The sequence below is a fragment of the Epinephelus moara genome, chromosome 6 (assembly GCF_006386435.1).
Source record: "Epinephelus moara isolate mb chromosome 6, YSFRI_EMoa_1.0, whole genome shotgun sequence".
In the NCBI taxonomy this organism is placed as follows: domain Eukaryota; kingdom Metazoa; phylum Chordata; class Actinopteri; order Perciformes; family Serranidae; genus Epinephelus; species Epinephelus moara.
The window spans coordinates 15,378,214-15,399,608 of NC_065511.1; the positions used below are offsets into that span (position 1 = coordinate 15,378,214).

At 40.1% G+C, this 21,395-nt stretch overlaps 1 protein-coding gene across 1 annotated transcript in view; it reads left to right on the top strand.

Moving 5' to 3' along the window:
- ulk4 (unc-51 like kinase 4) overlaps positions 1-21,395 on the top strand; it is a 114,612-nt gene that overhangs the window by 54,400 nt on the left and 38,817 nt on the right. Inside the window, exons 23-31 of the mRNA XM_050047611.1 lie at positions 2,554-2,687; positions 3,032-3,153; positions 3,559-3,615; positions 3,990-4,041; positions 4,328-4,422; positions 8,951-9,002; positions 10,320-10,524; positions 11,719-11,811; positions 19,405-19,453. Coding sequence (XP_049903568.1) covers positions 2,554-2,687; positions 3,032-3,153; positions 3,559-3,615; positions 3,990-4,041; positions 4,328-4,422; positions 8,951-9,002; positions 10,320-10,524; positions 11,719-11,811; positions 19,405-19,453 — 859 coding nt within the window. The remainder of the gene's footprint in view (positions 1-2,553; positions 2,688-3,031; positions 3,154-3,558; positions 3,616-3,989; positions 4,042-4,327; positions 4,423-8,950; positions 9,003-10,319; positions 10,525-11,718; positions 11,812-19,404; positions 19,454-21,395) is intronic.

Genomic DNA, 21,395 nt, shown 5'->3' on the forward strand with positions numbered 1-21,395 from the left:
CCCAGACAAACAGACATGTAGAGTAGATTGGAAGATATCCTGATAAGCATTTTGTATTAGGAGGAAATGCTGCATTATATTTCCAGCTGCTGAGGTCATCAGATAATGTTGACTTTGCCGTTGTTGAAAATGGATTCATGCTTGAACCAAATATAAATAAAGGGTCACCCCGACACCAGACATGAAACACACACTCTGTTCATGAACCTACCATCACTCGTAACTCGACTGACAGGCTAAGAAAATTCAGGCTACAACAGCAGCTAAATCGGACTTAATAACTGTTAGAGTTGAAGGTTTGTTTGTATCATACATAATTTGTGAAATACAATTTAACAATCTAATAAGCTTATTTTCAGATACACTAGCAGCATGGCTCTGGGGAAGGAAATGTTGGTTTGACAGTCAGTTTACCGGTCCATCAGTCCACCACTGTGGTCCCAACTGTAATACATGTTTCTCAGCAACTATTGGATAGATTGCCATGGAATTTTATGTTCATGGCACCCAGAGGATAAAGCCAGATAACTAACACCTTACTTACGACATAAAATGGGTAAGTTATAGAGCATAAGCGGGCTGTCACTAAAACAACCACCACATCCTGTAGTCCTTGTTGCGGACGCATCACAACCCATTAGTGTTTAAACAACAAACCTTGGCAAATGGTTCGAATGACTGGATCTCTCTTGGTGGTCATTTGCACTTGTATTTAGCACTGTCCCTTTCTAATCAGATCACCTAAAATTCATGTTAATACCAGGTCTAAACAGCCTCAGAATGTAGAAGTGGATCAAAAACCTCCCCTCTCTCTCTCTTTCACTCTCAAACTTAAACCAAATTCAGATTAAACTGTTCTGATTGAAAATAAACCAAGATTATGTTACTGTACTGCCTATGTCTTACCTAAATTGGTCTGAAGAAACATATTTTCATCCACTGTTTGGCTGTAATAGTGAGAGTTTGTAAACAGGAAGTGCGTACCATACTATTTCCTTCATATTGAAAAAGCAGGCTGAAGACATTCAAATCAAACAGTAAAACTAAACAGCGCTGATTGAATATGAACCAAGATATTGTTACTTCATTGCCTATTTATCGCCTCATATCTTTTCAGAAACATGTTTAGCTAACTGTTTATATTACAAGATTGTTTGTCAACAGCTTGCCACCGTATTGTTTTCGGAAGGGAAACTCCAATTATGTCATCCACCAGCAGGAGGGTTTATGATTTCGGTGCAATGTTGTGCACTCTGTTAGTTGTGGGTTTTCTACCTCTTGAGCAAAATCAGATGCCACAGCCCTTTTTCTCTGTTTTGCACAAACTTCAAAAGTATTTGTGTCTGTTTACTACATAGACAGACCAGTTTTATTGAAACACTGCTTTCCAGCAGTGAAATACTTATTAATATTATTAACTTAATACTATAAGGCGACTCTTTAAAATGTTAGTGTGTAGTTTTAAAAAAATAAGTAAACATTTTGAAAATGAAAAAACAAAACAAAATAAAAAACCCCAAACCCTCTCCGTGGTCCTTTCCTCCCGAAACCACTGTCTCCAAATAATGTGCATGGCATGTATTAGGCGACTTGATACATTTAATCTCTTCATGCCAATTCTAGTTGTAACCGCAGCATCCCTCTACAAAGAAAAACATTTACAGAACTAGTACTGTGGCATTGTTATTTTGCCTTATCATTATCAATTCTTCATAGTATTTAAAACCTATAACATGCTGTTAAGTTTTTCTTGGTAGTAACTGTTTTTATACCTGAGGGTCTACAGTACCAACTAGGTTTTTATTTCCCACTACACCCATAACAATCATGGAAAATCCAGCAATTACTATTAAAGCTTCCCTGAAATGCACTTTATCCTTAATATAGTAACAGTAGCTGTGTTGGATTCCATATAACTGTGAACCATGGCTGCTAATCTTTTATGCAACATTATGAGGAAAAACACTGAATTTGTAATCCCTCACTCCCCCCGCACCATTCCCAAAGCTTTGAATCAATATTTGTTAACTAGTATGACCTCTCTGAATATCTCTGCATGTCTCTACATTCATGCTTTATGTGCTTCTGTGTGCTTGTGCACACATGTGGGTGTGTTTGTGTGTTTGTAATGAATATCAGTTAGCAGTGGTAACCTTTCAGCTCTGCTATGAATTTATGAATAGAATATTATTGATTACTGTTCGATACAAGCCGTCTGACGAGAATAAAAATGTTCTCAAACTCAGAGCCTGTCTGTCTGTCTCTCTTTTGGCCAGTCTCCCTGCCCCTTCTTTTTATGCATCCTGTCATTATTTCATAGCTCATTGACCAGAATCATATTGTTAATGTGTCTTCATCATTTCATAATTTTTACACGTTGGTCATTAAGTCGATACTTCTGAGCAACTCAAAATGAGTGGAGCAGTAAAACCAATGAAATCCCAAAAGCAGTCAGAGTGAAAAAAAATCTTTCGTCCTTGAAATATGAATGTATTAGTATAATGCTACATAGATTTTGTGACATGCAACACATGTGTGTCTCTTTCTGTCTAGACTTGTGATGCACCTGGAGAGAGACCTGCGCAAAGCCACTCCCCTCAGAGAGAACCCTGGCCAATCAGGATACCTGTCTCAGTGTCTTGATTTACTGATTGCATATCTGAGTAGCACTGCACCATTGATACTGGGTACAGACATATATACACCACACACACACACACACACACACACACACACGTCTTTGCTTGTCTGCATGAGTGTGCTTTCTTCTAGTGTATTTTTGCCTACATGTTTTAATGAATTTGCAAATCAATTTGCTCAACATATTTTTGATAAACAAAATATTCAACTGCAAACATTTGAAAAAAAGAAAAACTGTGATTGTGTTTTGTCTGTTCTTCTCTTTTAACTGTGTACAATACATTTTAAATAAACTACTTTTGTATTAAAGTAAGTCTCCATTAGCCCACTACTCTCACCCCTTCTCATGTCCTCTTGGGTTCCGTCGTCTTGTCTCCTCTCTTCTCTCCAGAGGAAGTCTTGTGTGCATTACGAGGTGTGATCGGGAGGAGACACCCATCCACAGCTCAGAGCAGGCAGCTTAAACACACTTTGCCTACATTGCCTGTAGTGCTGGATCTCATTTCATCACAGGTAACTTGGATCTAAAAGCGTTTTCCTCAGTTATTGATTTTAGTATTCCGTCATTATTGCCTGTGATGTTATCTACATAGATGTTGGCATAAATTAGCAGTACGCATTCTCATTGTTAAGCACAGCATTGCCCATTTTTCCTCAAAAAGTCATTTATTTTATTTAAATATTAATACAACTTTCATTGTTGCCTGGGTGTGTGGGCCTGTTAGCAAATACAGCATATGTTATAATGTATGTGGGGCCAGATAGAAACACCTTACTCAAGAAGGTGACACTGAACATCATTTGGGTTTGTGTATAAAACTCCTGCCAGAAAAATAATGTTATTTGTATTCCTGTTCTTCACCCTACCCTCACTCATCCCCTGTTTGTCTGTGTGACCGACTCTCTGTCCTCTCACAGGTCTTCAGATCTCAAATTGTAACTGAAGAGTTTCTTGCTCAAATTGGATTGCTGCTGGTAAGTGTTCAGATAAAGGCTCTTGATTTGTGTCTCCAGCAGAGTGATTGTTTTACCAACTAAAGGCAAAAAAATGACAGTGCTAAAACCAGGATTCATCGGCACTTTTTCAAATCGTTTGCCATGTTTAAGTAGTGATATTCCAACAAATGTAAGTCACTGAGACAGTTAGGATATCATAAAAAGGACTGCTGTTATCTATTGCTGTCATTTTATATTTAGGCCGGGAGAAATCAGAGAACCAGTGCCACCGCACAGCAGCACATAGTGATCATGTCAGAATAAAAATGACAACAACCATCACTAATAACAATGTATATTAAAAAGTACCACTGTAGTGATTAGTTGATGTGTCAACTCTCTCTTTCTCACAGAACTATATCACCTCTATAGAGTCCAATGAAACAAATCTGGCTGGTGCTTTGGGTGAGTTACTTTCTCAATTACTAAAATATTTACACATGTTAAATAAAAATCCACAATATTTGATTTATTTGGCCAAAGATACGTACAGCCTTGAAAAGACAGCGTACATAGTACACTGCACCTGCAGAAGTTGAGCGGCTTCAGTGCCTTGCTCACGGCAGCAGTATCAACTGGAACACACCCAGCCATCGTTGTAGGGAGCTCTGTTACTGGTCAGCCTGCGGATCATCCCCTGCTTTTATTGAGGAGATGATTCAGTAGAGCTGAATTTTTGATTTTCTCTTAGGTGCAGCAGTATGTGAAGAGTTGATTAGGACGTCTCTGTCTATTGTGGAAGTCCTGAGTCAGCACCATGTTCTCATCACTCCACATCATAGTGCTGTAAGTATGTATGCAAGCAAATATGCACCTCGCTTCCTGTCTGTCTACCTGATACAGCAGCTGACTGAATGTTTGTGTTTGTGTGTGTCTTAGTGGCTACCTGTCTGTCTGTCTGATTGACAGACTGTTTGCAGAGAGTTAAGGAAAGAAATATAGGATGGGACTGTGGAGACGACCTGTCATTATCCCGGTGTTCTGTTATACTTCTCCAACTGCCAGATTTATACCATACATGTTTTACTGTTTACTCATTCAAAAAAACATAAGTTGTTTTGCTGTGATCGAAAGCTTGCAGAAAACAAGTGAGGGCTATAAGAATTGTCAGGTGTGTGTTAAAGTGCCTCCTTGAATATATCCAGTTTTTGTCCATTTCCTGGTTTTATATTCAGTGCGTATCTTCCAGTCTACCAAACCTGTCCATTAGTGGTCAGAGGACAGAGGGTGGACTTATGCACTATTAGGCAAGACACTAATCAACTATTGAACCAACGGAGCCTCGTCAGATCTGTGTGTGTATGTGTGTGTATGTGTGCGAACGTGTATGTGCATGGAATAGGACGATGAGATTGTGTTTAATGACTATTGACGTATGGAAGTGGAGAGCAGCAGGAAGCGGATAGGATGGAGGGAGAGAAAAGAAAAGAGATGAGGAATAGAGGAAAGGAGCAAAGAGGAGGTTTGCTGCTGCTGATAGTCAATAACACAGGAAGACACTTTAATTACCACCAGCCAGCTCAGATTAACTTTTATTGTCCGCTGGACAAGGACACAGTCATGTTTGAGTTAGTTTACGTCTCTGAATCCTTATTACAACGAAAAGTTTGCAGTTAAATTTTTGCTTCCACAGCCCTCTTTTTCTATATGTCTTTATGTATATATGTATATATATATATATATATATATTACAGTTGAGAGTTGTTTTTACTCTATGGGAAAATGTTAAATGTGTTCTTTAGACATCCTAAAAAGTTAAACATTTCAGAGATGTAAGCATTTCCCGTATAATTTAATGTGTCATTGAACAGTGATATGAGAAAACAGTTAAAACACCCTATTAGGCTCCACACACTTGACACAGACATTTTAAAAATCTGAGTCAACAGCTGTAAACAAATACCATTTAAAAAGAGACTTCAGTCACTGAGCATGATGTTATTGTACTAAATGTACACTCAGCCATGAAAGTTGGTTAATTTCTTTTGGGCTATGTTTGAAATTCAGAAATGGAAGCCAAGTGTTAAACTTTATGTACAACATTCAAATCATAGAGGAGTAAAATACTGATACAGTTAATCAAACAATTAATTAGATACTAGGGCCAGGCGGTATATCGATTTTTTTTACAATATATCGATATATTTTCAAGCAGGGCGGCGGCACGGTGGTGTGGTGGTTAGCACTGTCGCCTCACAGCAAGAGGCACGGTGGTGTGGTGGTTAGCACTGTCGCCTCACAGCAAGAAGGTTGCCGGTTCGATCCCGGGTATGGGAGCCCTTCTGTGCGGAGTTTGCATGTTCTCCCCGTGTCAGCGTGGGTTCTCTCCGGGCACTCCGGCTTCCTCCCACAGTCCAAAGACATGCACATTGGGGACTAGGTTAATTGATAACTCTAAATTGTTCATAGGTGTGAATGTGAGTGTGAATGGTTGTTTGTCTCTATGTGTCAGCCCTGTGATAGTCTGGCGGCCTGTTCAGGGTGGACCCTGCCTCTCACCCGATGTCAGCTGGGATAGGCTCCAGCCCCCCCCGCGACCCTCAAGAGGATGAAGCGGTTAGAAGATGAATGAATGAATGAAAATAATGGGGGGCTTTTATTTTCAAGACTCTATAGGAATTAAAATATGTTTATTACCGAATTAGCAAAACGTATTAGTGGCTTCAATTAAGATAAGTATAATAATACAGCAAACAGGATTAGTAAAAGCAAAATCAGCCATAGTGAGATGGTGATGAAGAGCTGCAGACAACAGGCTGTTACTGCACCTCTGCAAACAGCTCACCTCCAACAGGTAAACTTCTTTTACCTGCCCTGCTGTGGAAAAACACATGCAGCAAAACTAACTTTAGCCGTGGATCAGTTTGCAGCTAAACATGTAGCTCACTTCGCAGAAAATACCGGGATATGTATCGTGTATTGCCATTCAGCCTGAAATTACAGAGACATGAAATTCTGTCCCTATCTCCCCGCCCATTAGATATGGAAAAAGCTGTCTGATGGTTTGTTTTTTCATTAATATTACAGTTGTTCGTCTAATTGCTAAGGCACTACCTTGAAACTATATGCTATTTTTGCAAAACTCTTCACACTAACCACAAAACCTTACACCAAACCAGTAAAACGGTAAACATCGCTTGCAGAAGCGAACTCTTTAAAAAATGTGTTTTTACAGGACAAACAAACTATTATTTTGAATTAGCACATGAAGCCCCAACGACACACTGATGTTTAAATAAAAAACAGGGTATAGCTGTTTGCAATAAAGTTGTCATACATGTAATAAACACACCAACACAGTTATCAAAATGTGTAATCTGAACATAATACAATGTCACTGCCAATAGGGGGTGAAAGTTATTATTTTCTCAAAATGTTCTAACACTCTTCAAGCAACAAAAGTGCAGCAGGAAACATTTTTGTCTGAAAAGAGCACAGAAACACACTACATCTGGCTTTCTTTGTGAGTCTGACCATTAAGACTTTATCCACATCTCAGTCAATACTGTCTGAAGCTATGCAGCACAGGTGTCAATTTGGAAAGGCAATTGGCAAAATAGTGTTGCAAAGTAGAGACCAATGTGTACAGTTTCACTAGAGGTGTGTTTAATTGCAAACTGGGTGTAAAGAAGTGAGCTGTGTTTATAGTTTTGCAGAAAGTATGTTATAAAATCACAAACTAAGTTGTGAAACAGAAAACGTTCCTTCAATTTGGCACAGTTGGTGAATGCATTGGTTACAAGTGTTGATGGTTTCATTGACAGTGCTTCAAAAAGAATCACTGTTAATGTTCTAACAAATCAGGAAAGAAAAACTGTAAACAGTATTAAGTTGAGTCAGTTAGCAAAGTTGGTTGAAATTACGTGAGCTTGATACTTTGGTAAATAGAGGAACTACCAACCTGTTTTCAACTGGCTCTGCAGCAACAACCATTCAGTGTTCTATCCTGTTGTCTGTATCCAGGAGCTGTATGCTAATTATAGCATATTGGCCATTGAATTAATGATATACAGTAGCTTCAGCACAGCAGGTATATTGTAAGAAAAAAAATAAGTAGTGCACTGCCTAATCAACTATGTACATATGAGGTTTGTTTACCAGAAGTAACAGAAGTAGAACCAGCTGTTGCCTGTGATTTGCAAATGGTAAAGAAGTGAAATAAAAAGTATATACAACATTTTATCTCTTCTAGTCCTGTGAGAATACAGATTAAATGCCTGCTAAGCAAACTGAAGGAAACTCATCTTTAGTTATAACTGTAGTGATAGGACGAAAATAGGTCTTTTTTGCACAACTTGCACAATAAGTAGAGGAGTAACTAAGTAAGAGAGCAAAAACTGAAGACGAGGACAAGAAAGGATTTCAGACAGTGAGGGGACATGTCAGCCATAGTTCAGATAAATTGCACCAAGCCTTTCGTCTCTCTCTCTCACACACACACACACACACACACACACTCTGCCCAGTCTTTTGATGGTTGTGATATTAATACACACACCATTAAGTGGTGGACAACATCCTTTGTAGTTTCCTCGCTCTGGCTTTCAATGTAATGACCTCACACACACTCACTCAGCATTAGTGTTGTTTCTATGGTAATATTAGTAATCATGCAAATTCATGCAATACAGATTCATGCCTAAATAAGGACTTTGACAGTTGCGGAAGTACATTTGTGTGTGTGTGTGTGTGTGTGTGTGTGTGTGTGTGTGTGTGTGTGTGTGTGTGAGATCAAAGAGATCATTCAACAGTGCATTTCCATAGTAATTTGATCCTGTGTGACAGTGGTCTGTGTGGTTTATGCCCACTGAATTAATATAGTACAGTGTCTTCTATTCAGTTTAATCTAAAAATATATCCTGTTTTCAGATTTGCTGTATATTAAGTAGTTTTTCAGAGGAAAGGCGGAAATTGCTTTTGTTGATATACTTTTTTCCCTTCAAATGAGAAAACTCGGGACCAAAATGCACTTTTGATAATATTTATACTGTTTATGTTCAGCGGTAAGATTGAATATAAACTTTTACCTATTAAATCCCTCAGCACATTGGCAGTAGTTTTGCTGGTAGATTTTCTACAAGGTAATTTTCTACTGCTATCAGAATTTCAGCCTGTTTTGACCTGAGTTGTTTCATGTTCATGGCACTGATACATTATCTGCAGATGGATTTATATAACTCTGAACTGTAATTGTGCCAGATTGTAGCCTTGTTTTACGAGAGTAGGTAATCAGCTTCTTGCATAGAAGCCTGGTCAGAGACTAATGCTTAGCGACATGTGAAAAGTTTCTTTTGTCTATTTATGTCTCTTGAAGGTTGTGGATTCCATCTTGCCTCCTTTGACAACACTGGCTTTCAGCAGAAATGGTAAGAGAGATAGAGGGTCATTTTTGTGAGAAGGAAGAGAGAATGAGAGAGGGGAGATGTGGAAATAGCAGCAAATGTCAGAGTGAGGGAGGAGGGAGTGAAAAAGAAAAAGGAACAGAGGAAATGGCAAATGGGAAAGAGTAGGAAAGAAGGTTTAGAAAGATGGAGGCATGGTTAAGCTGAATAGGTAAGGTGCATACCATGCAACTGCAAGATTCTCAGGGTAAAATGACATCCTTGTTTTGTGTGCAACATAGATTCTGTGTTTCCTTGTTACTTACTGTCATGTTGTTTTAAAAGAGCTTAAGTCCTCCTCTGAGTCCAATTCTGTATGTATGTAGATATTCTAGCATCTATGTATTTATAGAACAACATACTGTTATGTTGTGTAATGTTATACTTTCTCACCGATGTACTTGTTTGGCATGGCATTTATTAAATTGAGTTTATGTGGTTGTTTGTTTTATTATGCCTCTGTGCTGGCTACAGCCGTGACTGGAGGCATTAAGGTTTCAGGTTGTCCACAATACTGTATCTCAGAACGGCTTTCAGGGAGTTTCTTCAAATTTGGCACAAACGTGCTCTTAGCTTCAAAACGATAAACAGATTCGATTTTGGTGATCAAAGGTCAAAAGTCATTGTGACCCCAAAAAAACATGTTAATGGCCATAACTCAAGAGTTCATATGAAAATTATGACAACTTTTCATGCAAATGAGTAGGAAGTGGGGACATTATGTATCCAAGGTCAACTTCACTGTGACATCATAATGTTATGCAAAAACACTTTTCTTTCCATTTTTCAACACAATAACTCAGGAACAAAAGGGGAGACATTTGGTCAGATACTGAATTGGTGACACTAATCTGTAGGAACCATCCCAAAAAAAAAAAAAAAAAAAGAATGGTTGGCAGAGGCATACAACAGCAAGGCGGTAATTCTAGTTAGCTCAGAAGGAAAAAATTAGAATAAAATACAATCATTTTCATGCACTGAACGGGTAAAAACTTGTCACTGAATGTCTTGTTGCCTCAGTCCTGAGCTTCACTGACATCCTGAAGTTGAATCTCACACTTTGGCATTAGCGCTGCCTCTAAACCAACAATTTTCAAGTAAAGTAATAGTGAAATGATGTCATACAGTTGTCAAATTTCACATACATATAATGGTCCCCATGGAAACTAAAATACAACTAAGAAACCTTCTCTCAGCCAAGATTTAGCCAAAAGCTACTACTGACTACACACACATACAGTATTCTAAGCACTTGTAGTACACTATTTTAATACTCTCCTCCTCCTCGTCTGTGTGCTCCAGTGGAGTGCTCTGTGTTTGTTTTGAGGGTGCTGTCCGAACTCAGTCTTGTCCTGCTGGTCCAAGAGAGTGATGGAACTGAGGAAGATGAGGAGACAGAGGAAAAGAAAGAGAGAAGAGAGGAAGGAAGAAGGACAGCAGAAGGAGGAGACGATGGAAGCCGCTGTCATCAAATCTTCTCTCTCATCACTAAATCTCTACTTCCAAGGTTGGTCTGACTCTTCTTTAAATATCAGCTTGACAGTGTCACAGGTTTCCTCCTATATATTTTGTTTCCATAAGAACAGAAAAGAGTTATAGGTCTTCTGAGTGGAATTTTTGACATAAATACAATGCAGCCAAATTAGTTGTGATGCTAGAGGACAATTAGTGTAAATGAGATCATCGTCCAAATGATTCCCATCTGTTTTGTGGCAGTGGTATTGTTATTGGTTATGTTTCTCGTAATTATTATAACAACAGTTCATTCACCTCCCTTTGACAACATTGTCCTTAACTAATACAAGTGGCCCACTTTTTTTTGGTAAATACTAGATCTACATAGATACATACCAAAGCCAACACAGCTTAAGTACAGTGGTCAAAAATAACTTAAATCTTTGTAGCTCAGTGACAGCAGGTGATAATGTCAGAGCTGAGTATGAGAAAAAGTGAGGCCCTGATTTCTTGAAATAAGACAGGGATGTCCAACCATCATAGATTCTATGATGATTAACTGGTTTTCTTGGGGTTCCTTACCAAGTGACATGCTGTGTTATGGATACCAGTAATGTAGTAAATAAGTTATTGATACGTCAAGCACTTTAAAATGGAATGTATAGAGTCTTTTGTGTCTTGTGTCCTGCTTCTGTGGGTTCACGTCCCATGCTTGTCAGATACAGCTAACTGACAAGCATCTGTCTTTATGAGTGTTGGCATCAAATAAGCGTACAATCTGTGGAGAGCAGAGACAGACAAATGCCGTTTGCAAAAGTTCACATCATGACAGTACCAAAAATACAAAATAGACGTTGGCTTTTGTGGTGTGTTTTTCTCACTTTCCTTTATACCCTCAATGTGGATCTATACTGTCTCCTCCTATATCGTTATTATTTATATCTGTCTTTTTAAGATGTTCTCTCTCATGGTTGCCTCATGTGTTACCTCTTGTTCACCTTTATTTCCACCCCCATTTCTCCTCCTCACACTCACATCTCCCCCCTTTGCCTCTCAAATTCTCTCCTCTGCTCCTCTTCCTTTTCTCTCTGTCTCCTATTATACCTCTAGTTCTCCCCTCCCCCTCTCCTCCACCCCTCTCCCCAGATCTGTTCCAGTTTACACTCTGTTACTAATGATCAGAACAGTACATTAATTATTAACACTATGAAAGCCAAATGTTGTACTCGTGCATGTTTGTGTCTAGGTATGAGGCTCTTCTTAGAGCAGCAGAGCCTATCCCACTCTACGCACTCAAACTGCTGGTATCGATGACTGAACACAGCACGCACATCTGCAGGTACTGCAAACACAGGCACTCAATTAGTCACACACTTCAGTCACACACAAGGAGACACTGTTGAGGTATCGTAATACTAAAATGCAACCTCATTTTACCCTACAGTATCAACTCAAGTATTATTAAGATTACAGTTCAACCCAAAAACAAAAATACATATTTTTCCTCTTACCTGTAGTGCTATTCATCAATCTAGACTGTTTTGGTGTGAGTTGCAGAGTGTTGGAGATATCAGCCGTAGAGGTGTCAGTATTCTCTTGAGTACGGTAGAACTAGATGGCGCTCCGCTTGTCGTTCTTTAAGTGCCCACTACAGGAAAGAGAAGAAATAGGTATTTTTGATATATGGGGTGAACTGTCCCTTTAACATAATAAAGTACACTGGAGAGTACGGAAAACTGTGTATTACACGTCCATTCAAGTAGTCCTGTGTTTAGCAGCACAAACATACTTGTTCTTCTCGACATGGATCCATAAACATACATAATTCCTGAAATTGTATGTGCACAATTCGTTTGTTAGCTGAAGACTCTTTTGACTTCACTATTCTGTTTTTTTTATCCAAGACCAAGCTTTGGGAAGGGTTTTGCAGTCTTAGCAGGCACACGCACAAATACACACAGGCACATTTTAGGTGCTCTCTGTGTAATGTTTTAATGCCAAGGTCAGTCATTCCCAGTTCAGCTCTGTGAATCATTACTAGTTGTTTTTTATTCACAACCACACAAACACACTCATGCTTACTATCTGCAGTGATCTTTCTCACCCCTCTTAAAGCCAGTGTTTTCTAAATAAGTAATCAGTTTAGTGGCAGGCTTGAGGTGCTGTATCAGCCAAGATGTGTAAAGACCTGACATATTGTGCTGATACATCTTTGCACACTAGCTACTCCTGAAAAGCGTTGTTGAAAAGTGTAGTGCACACTCTTTAAATATAAGACATAAATAAGACAAAATTACTGCTGGTGTTGAAGTAAAATTCACTACCGCATAATGTTGAGGTAAATCACTATTCAGGAATTTAAAAACATGTCTGGAGGACATAGTCATCTGACACCAAAATAAAAAGAGATAATGATGTGTTTTCTGGTTTGGTTGCATGGAGAATCTGCTGATAGTCTAGCCATGAGATGACTCACCTGTGTGTGTCTGTGTGTGTGTACATGCGTGCAATCTCTCATGCATGCACTGGTATATGTGTGTTTGATAGATGTGTTCTGACAGCAGCTGTCAGTAAGTCTTGATTCTCTGGTCATCTGTCTTCTTTTTTCAGCTGTTGACAGAAACAAAGAGAGTGAAAAAAGAGGAGGCAGGGAGAGAGAATGGGAAAGGCAAGAAGTAGATAGAAGGATTGAAGGAAGGATCTAAGAAGGAAGTATGGGAAAGAGATAGACAGGGAGACTGAGTTGAGAAGGAGACAAAATGTTAACAAAGGGTGGGAGACGTAAATGTGTGAGGATAAGGTGTTTATGGATGAGGTTGCAGGAATCGATATGCATCACCTTCTTGCTCTGAAGAGAAGGCTAGAAAAAGTAGGAGAGAAAGGGAAACAGTTTCATCCATTGCTCTAAAATTCATCTTTCATTATTCAATACTAAGAATTAATTTACAACAACCATGATTAACCTTCTGTTTTGTCCTTCCTTCATTTCTTACCTGGCTTGCATCCACTTATTTTATCAACTTCAGCAACACTAACTCAACAAACCTCTTATCACTAATATCCCACTCTCCCTCCATCTCCATCCACCCCCTCACACCCTCCGAGAGTTCAGAGTTCACCCTCATAGCTGAATACGCCCCTACTTCTCTTATCAGTAATATTACCCCCTCTCGTCTCCATCCTTCTCCTCCTCCACCTCTCCTCATCCCCTTCTTTCCTTGACACAAGTAGATGGACGTGAACTTTTCAAATTGGTGTCAGCAGTCTTCTCTCTACATCTCTGTTTTTCCTCTCACTCTTTTTCCTCTGACATTATTAACAATATTTTACATTTTTTCCTCTGTCTCCCTCGTTCTCTTTCTCTCACCATCTCTAATTTATTAACATTAGTCCACATTTGTCTCTTTCTCTGTGCCCTCTCTCCACAACTCTCCCTCCATCGCTGCGGTTATACAATCAGAAATTAAATTGCCTGGGTCTTGGTTAGATAAGTGTGGCTATGAAGCCAGCCGAGCGGTAATTAGATGGTAAATTGGGGACATTAACGTTGGGAAGGCAGCCTGCTGTTTCTCTCTGCATTATCACAGCCCAGGCACACCTTCAAACAACTACATTTACTATGACCTTTAGCCAAAGAACCTTATGCTGTGTGGTTACATGTGTGTGTGCCCAAGTATGTTTCAATGTACTCAAATGTATGTCTGTCTGCCCAATGTGTGCTGATGTGTCCTAGCCCTTTCACACATGCCACACTTGTCAACCAAGTATCACGTAGTATTTTCTCTGGCATTGACTGTGTTTGCCATTGCATTGTGTTTGTAGAAGAATCTCTGTCTTAAACGACTTGTAATTCTTGTCTATGTGTTTTTCTGTTCTTCTATCATTAGTTAAAAGCTTGACAGTGTCAACCTTGCAAAACCATTACATCGTCACATTGCCGAAGTCCCTGGACTAGTGTTAACAGCACCAAGGTGGTTGTTTTCACACGCCAGAAATCTGTAATTGCATTTAACAGCCTGTTTTACTAAGCTGCTTTCTATTGTGAATGAATACATAAAAAATAATTTTAAATATTCTTTAGATGATAAAAAAAAACTCATTAACCCTATGGGCCCGAACGACGCATATCGCATGAAAGCTCAGGACCAGAGCTTTCCAGTGATACCACACGCATCATTGTGCTGTCATCCCATCATGCTGTAAATCCAGATCAATTGTCTACAAAATAAAAACCTGACAAATTTCTTTACAATCCATTATACAGATCTTGTTATCAGTCACTTCATATAGTGAGGAATATCGTATCTTACCACGTCTTAGGCTTGTGTGTGTTTCTCCCTGTCTATCCACATTTGTAGTCCGGCTTTCAAGATGCAAATATCTCCATATTTTCCAGTTGACACTCCATCAAACTTTGTATGACAAGACCAGCGCACTTCACCTTTGCGCACACAGACAACTGTAGCCTAATTATGCATGCGTGACAGGGCAGTAGTCACCATATACATTGAGGGGGACACGCCCGCGCCCCCTGGCAATTATGTCCACCTGGCACAAACCACATGTTTTGGACAGCTGTGAAGTGACAGAATGTCCCACCATCATGGTTCTTATATTGCCAGATTCCAGAGAGTCTCCCCTCTTCATATATGGCAGAATATGTCAACTTCCAACTTGCTATGGTGAGATACATGTAAAAATGTAAGAATTTAGTCACACAGATTTTTTTTCATTGATATAAAAATTAATATAAAATACAGGCACAATTTTTTTTCATTGATATAAAAATTAATATAAAATACAGGCACATAGAAGGACATGTAATGATGGCGAATCTGGTTAGCCCAGATTGTCCTGGAAAAAACTTATATAGCATGTGGATGTAGTCTTTATAATGGCTGTGATATGAGCTTAAAAGTAAAGGCAGTAAAAATACCCCAAAAAGGCCTAGGGCCCATAGGGTTAAGGTGTGTCATTTGGGAATAATTGGACCATCCTCTAGGGAAGAACTTTTCAGTGACTAAATCTTTCAAATGCTAAGATGTAACCTTTTGACTTAAGTGTTTATTGTCTTTTCACTTGAAACAACAAGGTCCACTATGCCCCTTTAAAATCATTCAAGACTAAGCCCTGTAGTTTCGCAGACCGGGCAAGGCGAAGGCGCAGCGCACCTGCGCTTCGCCAACTGGGTGTGGCCAGGCGGATTTTGCAAGTTTGGCACACCGTGCACGCTAGCGCAGCTACTCCTCTTTCCCACCTCCGTCCCTCCTACCTGCGCAAGTTGGAAAGAGGGAGGAGAGAAGGCGTGGAGTGGGTTTTACACATCTGATTCACATCACACCAATCAAATGAGCCCCTTTCCTCTCCCTTAAATGCGCCGTGCGAAGGCGTAATGAGAGTTTACTCAATTCGCCATGGCAGAAGAGAGCAGCGGCATCAGACAGCCAAACTTCTCCCAGGAGAAAACTGATGTTTTGGTCCGGGAGGTCTGCTCACAGTGTCCGAATATACGGGAACTGCGAGCAGACCTCCACGGGCTGATGATGCAAAGGTAGCCTGGGAGGAGGTCACCACAATTGTAAATCAATGTTGCGTTTCTCTCGTGCGCGCTCTCTCTCTCTCTCTCTCTCTCTCTCTCTCTCTCTCTCGGAGGTCTCACTCTGTTTCTTTTCTTTTGACTTTTCTAAGATGACAGATGCTGAATATATACTCCCTATCTGATGCTGTGGCTGTTTGTTGTTGGCTGAGAGGGATGTGAACTTATTAGTTTGCAGCTGTGTTAATCAAATCAGGTTGGGTTTCCATTACACGTGACAAACGTGCCAAACGGTGCCAATCCCCTTTGATCTGACATCAGATGTGACAGGACCGTTGATATAGAGATACATTTATGTGCTGATTGCAGATAGTTGCATTGCTAGTGATTTCTGTGGGTAATTGTTTTATTGTTAATGTGCCTGACATTCTGGAAACCTGCCTGTTAGGTTTTGGTGACGTGTGCGCTCCTTTGGCGAAGCCTTTTGGCACGAAACTGTCACTGCGCCAAGCTGGATCTGTCGACACCTCCCCCTGCTGCGCCGCCACACCCATCTCAGCGCACCTTGGTCTGTCAAACTACCAAACTGGGTGCGCCTCGGGTTGCGCTGCTCGAAACTAGCTCTGCGCGGGGTTCGCCACCCTGCGCAGCGCCGGGAAAATAGGGGCCTAAGTGTTTAAGCTTTGAGTGTAGCTGACAGCAGGGCTGTGTGACTAGCAGAGTAGAGGTTAATCTAGTTTAGTGGTTGTCCATAGTGTGATAGTTTTTATATTCTCTTTTATAAAGATAACACTAATGATGTATGACTAATGCAGTAACGGTTGTCTCATCTGTGTTTGTGCTATTATAGGTGGTCTGTTGTGTTCTGGGTTGTTCAATGTCTGGTGTTGTGCACTGTGTCTATTGATGTATAGCTGGTCGTTTAAAGGTGCTCCAGTTTATCATGTCGTGCTGGCCTGGCCTGTCCTCTCATCTCTCAGCCTGTCACCTACCTAATGGGAGGCCATCCATCACATCTACAAACACAACCAAAGACACACACACACACACACACACACACACACACACACACACACACACACACACACACACACACTCAGGCACACTTACATTTACCCCTTCATAAAAGACCTAACATAGGGTACAGATCTAAATATAAAGTGCATCATTGATCTCTGGATTCAGTGATCATGGTAAGTATAAAAAACAAGTACTACAGAGATGTAATTAGTGGCCACAACTCCATGTTTCTACAAGCCACCTGGTCCTACAGACAGTGACTGTTCTCAGTATGGATGATAGAGATGGGCATGGTTGATTAAAAGGAAACATGTTTTTAATGCATTTGAATACTGTTAGATCAGTAGATCAGTAGTTTGCTGATTGCAGCCACTCAGTCATGGCCTAACTCCAGAGTAAGGTATAAAACAAATAAGGGAGACATTCATTCATCATTCATCATTCAAACCACATTTCACCATAAAATCAAAAATACATATTTTTCCATTTCACAATTTAGGTACAGTTTTGCACTGAAGTTACTCTCGTGATGTATTTGTGTCACGTTGCATAACAAACATACGTACCGATATTAACCCAAAACATGATCCTTTTTCTAAACCTAACCAAGAAGTTTTGTTGCCTAAACCTAACTATGACCCTTTACAACATGAATTACATGTTAGAGTGTTACAGCTGTGTGTCACCAAGTGACAAGGCAGAAAAACACACATTTTAAGTGCAGGGCTGCTTGAATGACAGGCTGTCTGCAAGGCATCACCACAGTCTTTGAGTCAAAAATGCCCCTTGCTTCTCCACGGCTCTAACCTCTCATCCAAATATGGTCACTTCTGGCTACAACAAACAGGATGGCAATGGCCAAAATGCTGAACTCGAGCCTTCAAAACAGCAATCCACGAACCAGTGAATGATGTCACAGTAGCTATGCCAATTATTTTATGCAGTTTGTGTGTCACATAGATATGCTAAGGCTAAAGCGTCAGTATTTGAAGACCTTGGAATTAGAAATTGGTTGGGTATCTCCAACACTTGGCACCTCACACCACAACAATCTAGATTAATAAAAAGCACCACAGGTAAGAGGAAACATATATTTCTGTTCTTGGGGTGAATTGTCCCTTTAATGTAACAATTCTAATGTTAAGGTAGGTTGATTGCATAAAAATGTTTCGTGCATGACCCCCTGAAGCCTGGAGCTACTGCTTGGACCAATAAATAACAGTTTCTGTAATGGTGTGGGGCATTTCTTCTCAGCATGCATTAAGATGAAATGAAATTGGCATTGATTTTTGTGTATAAGTAGGTTACAGGACTGCAGCAAAAGTTATCATATACAGTAGGGAAGACAAAATGTATCCCAACACACTTATAGAACATAAAGTAGTCAATAGACCAGTGAAAGAAAAACATTTGAGCAGTACAAAGGGAATGTTAAAAGTTAGGAGGACTTGGTGGCAATTTGTTACTTTTTTGCTGACCAGACACATTTCTGCTGGAACATCAAACTTTTATCAAAGACAGCCTCCCGTTGATACACCATCATTCTAAGATGGCTTGAAAAACAAAACATTATCGAAAGTTCGGTCCTCAGTGTATGCGTCTCAAAAGTCTACAGACAGGTTTCAATAAGTGATCTAGTGCCTGCCAGACAGGCTATACATCATAATTAAAATGAAGACAGATTTTTAAATCAGTGGACAGGCTTTGTTACCTTCAGCATATTAACACCAGCCTGACTTCAGTTGGCTTTGTTCCCATTACAGCCTGAATGCTTTCTTGTTTCCTTACACACACAAGGTGTGTGTGTGTGCATATGTGTTGACACTGCAGCCACACAGTAATTTGTTACAAATCAAAGAACCTTAATCAGCAAGTAGGCAGAACGTCATTGCTGATATAGACATCCATCTCTCTCTCCCTCTCTCTTCTGCCCTCACAGTTTTTCTTCTCGTCTTTCAATGTGGATTCATCCACATCGCTCATGTTTTCTTCTATCCATTTGTTCCACTACTCTGTCTTCACCTTCCTTTCTCCTCTTCAAATGTAATCTTCTCTTACCTCATCTTCTCCTTGACTCTCATCTCCTGTTTCCATGCCCTTCCCTCTCCTCTCTCACCTCCTTTCACTTCATTGGCTCTCATCGCGTCTCCTCTTTTCGTCTCTCTTCTCTCACCAATTCCACTGGTACCAGACAGGAGTTGTTGTAGTGGAACTCCAACCTTAATGAAGATGAAACAGCCCAGTGTGTGTGCATGTGGCCATGTGTGTGTGTGTATATGTGTGAACAGTGCAGTGAATTGCCTCTAAATTAAATATGTTTCTCACCCTTGCCTTTCTACCTCTGCCTCAATATGTATTTTTCTCTTTCCTTTCCAGGTTGATTAAACACAGTAGGATTTTACCAACAGTCTTTCAGCTCATTATGGTAAGAGACCAATCTCATTTAATCAATTGATCAATTTTTATTCAGCAATCAGCAAACCACTTGGTCATTCAGTCAGTCAGTGAATCAGTCAGTCTTTTAAAGAGTCCCACACTCTGCTAATCAAAGTCAGTTATCACAATCTGTATTATTCTATGACATTTCTGCATGTAATTGCAGCTGAGTTATGTTCTGGCTCCTTCCTTCTCTTTCCTCTCTTACTCGCTCCATGTAACCCTTGTAGAGTTCGTAGCTATGTAAATTAGTCTGAGTGGTGTTGACCTATTAGAGGGCTGGTGTAATTGACTGGCAGGTCAGCCATCGAGAGGAGGAAGGGTTAATAGAGTGAGAATATGGACTCCACTATTAAGATCCCACACAGACGCATACACACAAGCACACAGCACTTGTCTGTTATCAGCGAAGCATAACAATGTTTCCAGTAAACAATTTATTTCACCTGACCCTTTTTGCATACGCACAATCTAATGAACACACAAACAGCACAATCTGTTTTCAGCAAACTAAAACGCTTCTCCTGGAGCAAACAATTTATGGTTTACGTGCACACACACACACACACACACACACACACACACACACACAGACTCACTAAATAATCAGCGTTCTGCATGGCTGCCTGTCCAGCCCCGACTAGCTGATGCAGAATGTTAAACACTCGTATCCAACAGCCTGATTAACTCCTCTCCTGATTGTTTACTTCTGTCTGAAGCAGTCATGTCGGGATCCATTAGTGCCGTCTGTATTGCTCACGTTTGGATTGATTTATGCTGCCTGAAACACTGTGATCTGGATTGATTACACCTGCCACCGCTGATCACACTTGTCATGGAGAAACTCACCTAATTGTATTTGTCTAGATGATGAAGTAGTTCTGCTTCAGACATGAAAGGACATCAGGAAGCCAACAGGAGCGTTCTTCTCTAACTGGTTGGTTGTTGTGCCTGAGGAGGCAGAAGACTGATCAGAGGGGGTTGCAGTCAAATACTTTTACACACCCTGCCTCACTTATACAGTGCATTCTGTAAATACACCACTAATACGTGTTGAATGAGTTAAGGTGCAGAGCCGTGAGTCACTAAGTTAAAATTCACTTTGGTTTCCCATTCCTCGTTGCTCTTTGTCAGATTTTTGCTGCTTTAGTGATGTACACAATAATCCTTTCACAGCTCATTAGTCCATAAAGATCAAAATAAATTGGCTTTGTCATTTACTGTTTTTTGTTACTGACAGGCAGGTTGTCCTAGGTGTGAATTGATGTCATTGTCTTCAGCCTCAGGCTACTGCACATGATGAGTACCAGCCAGGCTTATCGGCCTGTACACAGATCAGACTGATGCGCACAGACCCCGCAGGCAGAGCTGGTGTATCTCAGAGAGGATCAAATAGTGAAATGAGGGCAGGAGAGAGAAGTAGAAGTGAATTACTGCAGGAGGAAGGAGACAAGGTTTTATAAGGAGGAGATAGAGAAGAGGAAGACAGTAAGGGGAGAAAAGCAAAAGAGGAGAAGGGAGAGGTTGAGGAGATAGGAGTAAGAGGGAAGTGGAGACTACAGCCTTGCTCCCTGTTCTTTTCAAAACCAATTCATTATCAAAGGTCATAACTACACCATCCTGTGATAGACTGAATTAATTCTATCCTTTGCTCAACATTGTGCCCCAATAACAATTTTCACAGTAGGCAAACACTTGATTCTTCTCAGATAAAATATCTGATTCCTCTGTGTCTCGCATGTGAAGAAATATGTGGAAGTAATGCTGTGCTTCTCACATTCAATCAATCAATCAATCAATTTTATTTATAAAGCCCAATATCACAAATCACAATTTGCCTCACAGGGCTTTACAGCATACGACATCCCTCTGTCCTTATGACCCTCGCAGCGGATAAGGAAAAACTCCCCAAAAAAAACCCTTTAACGGGG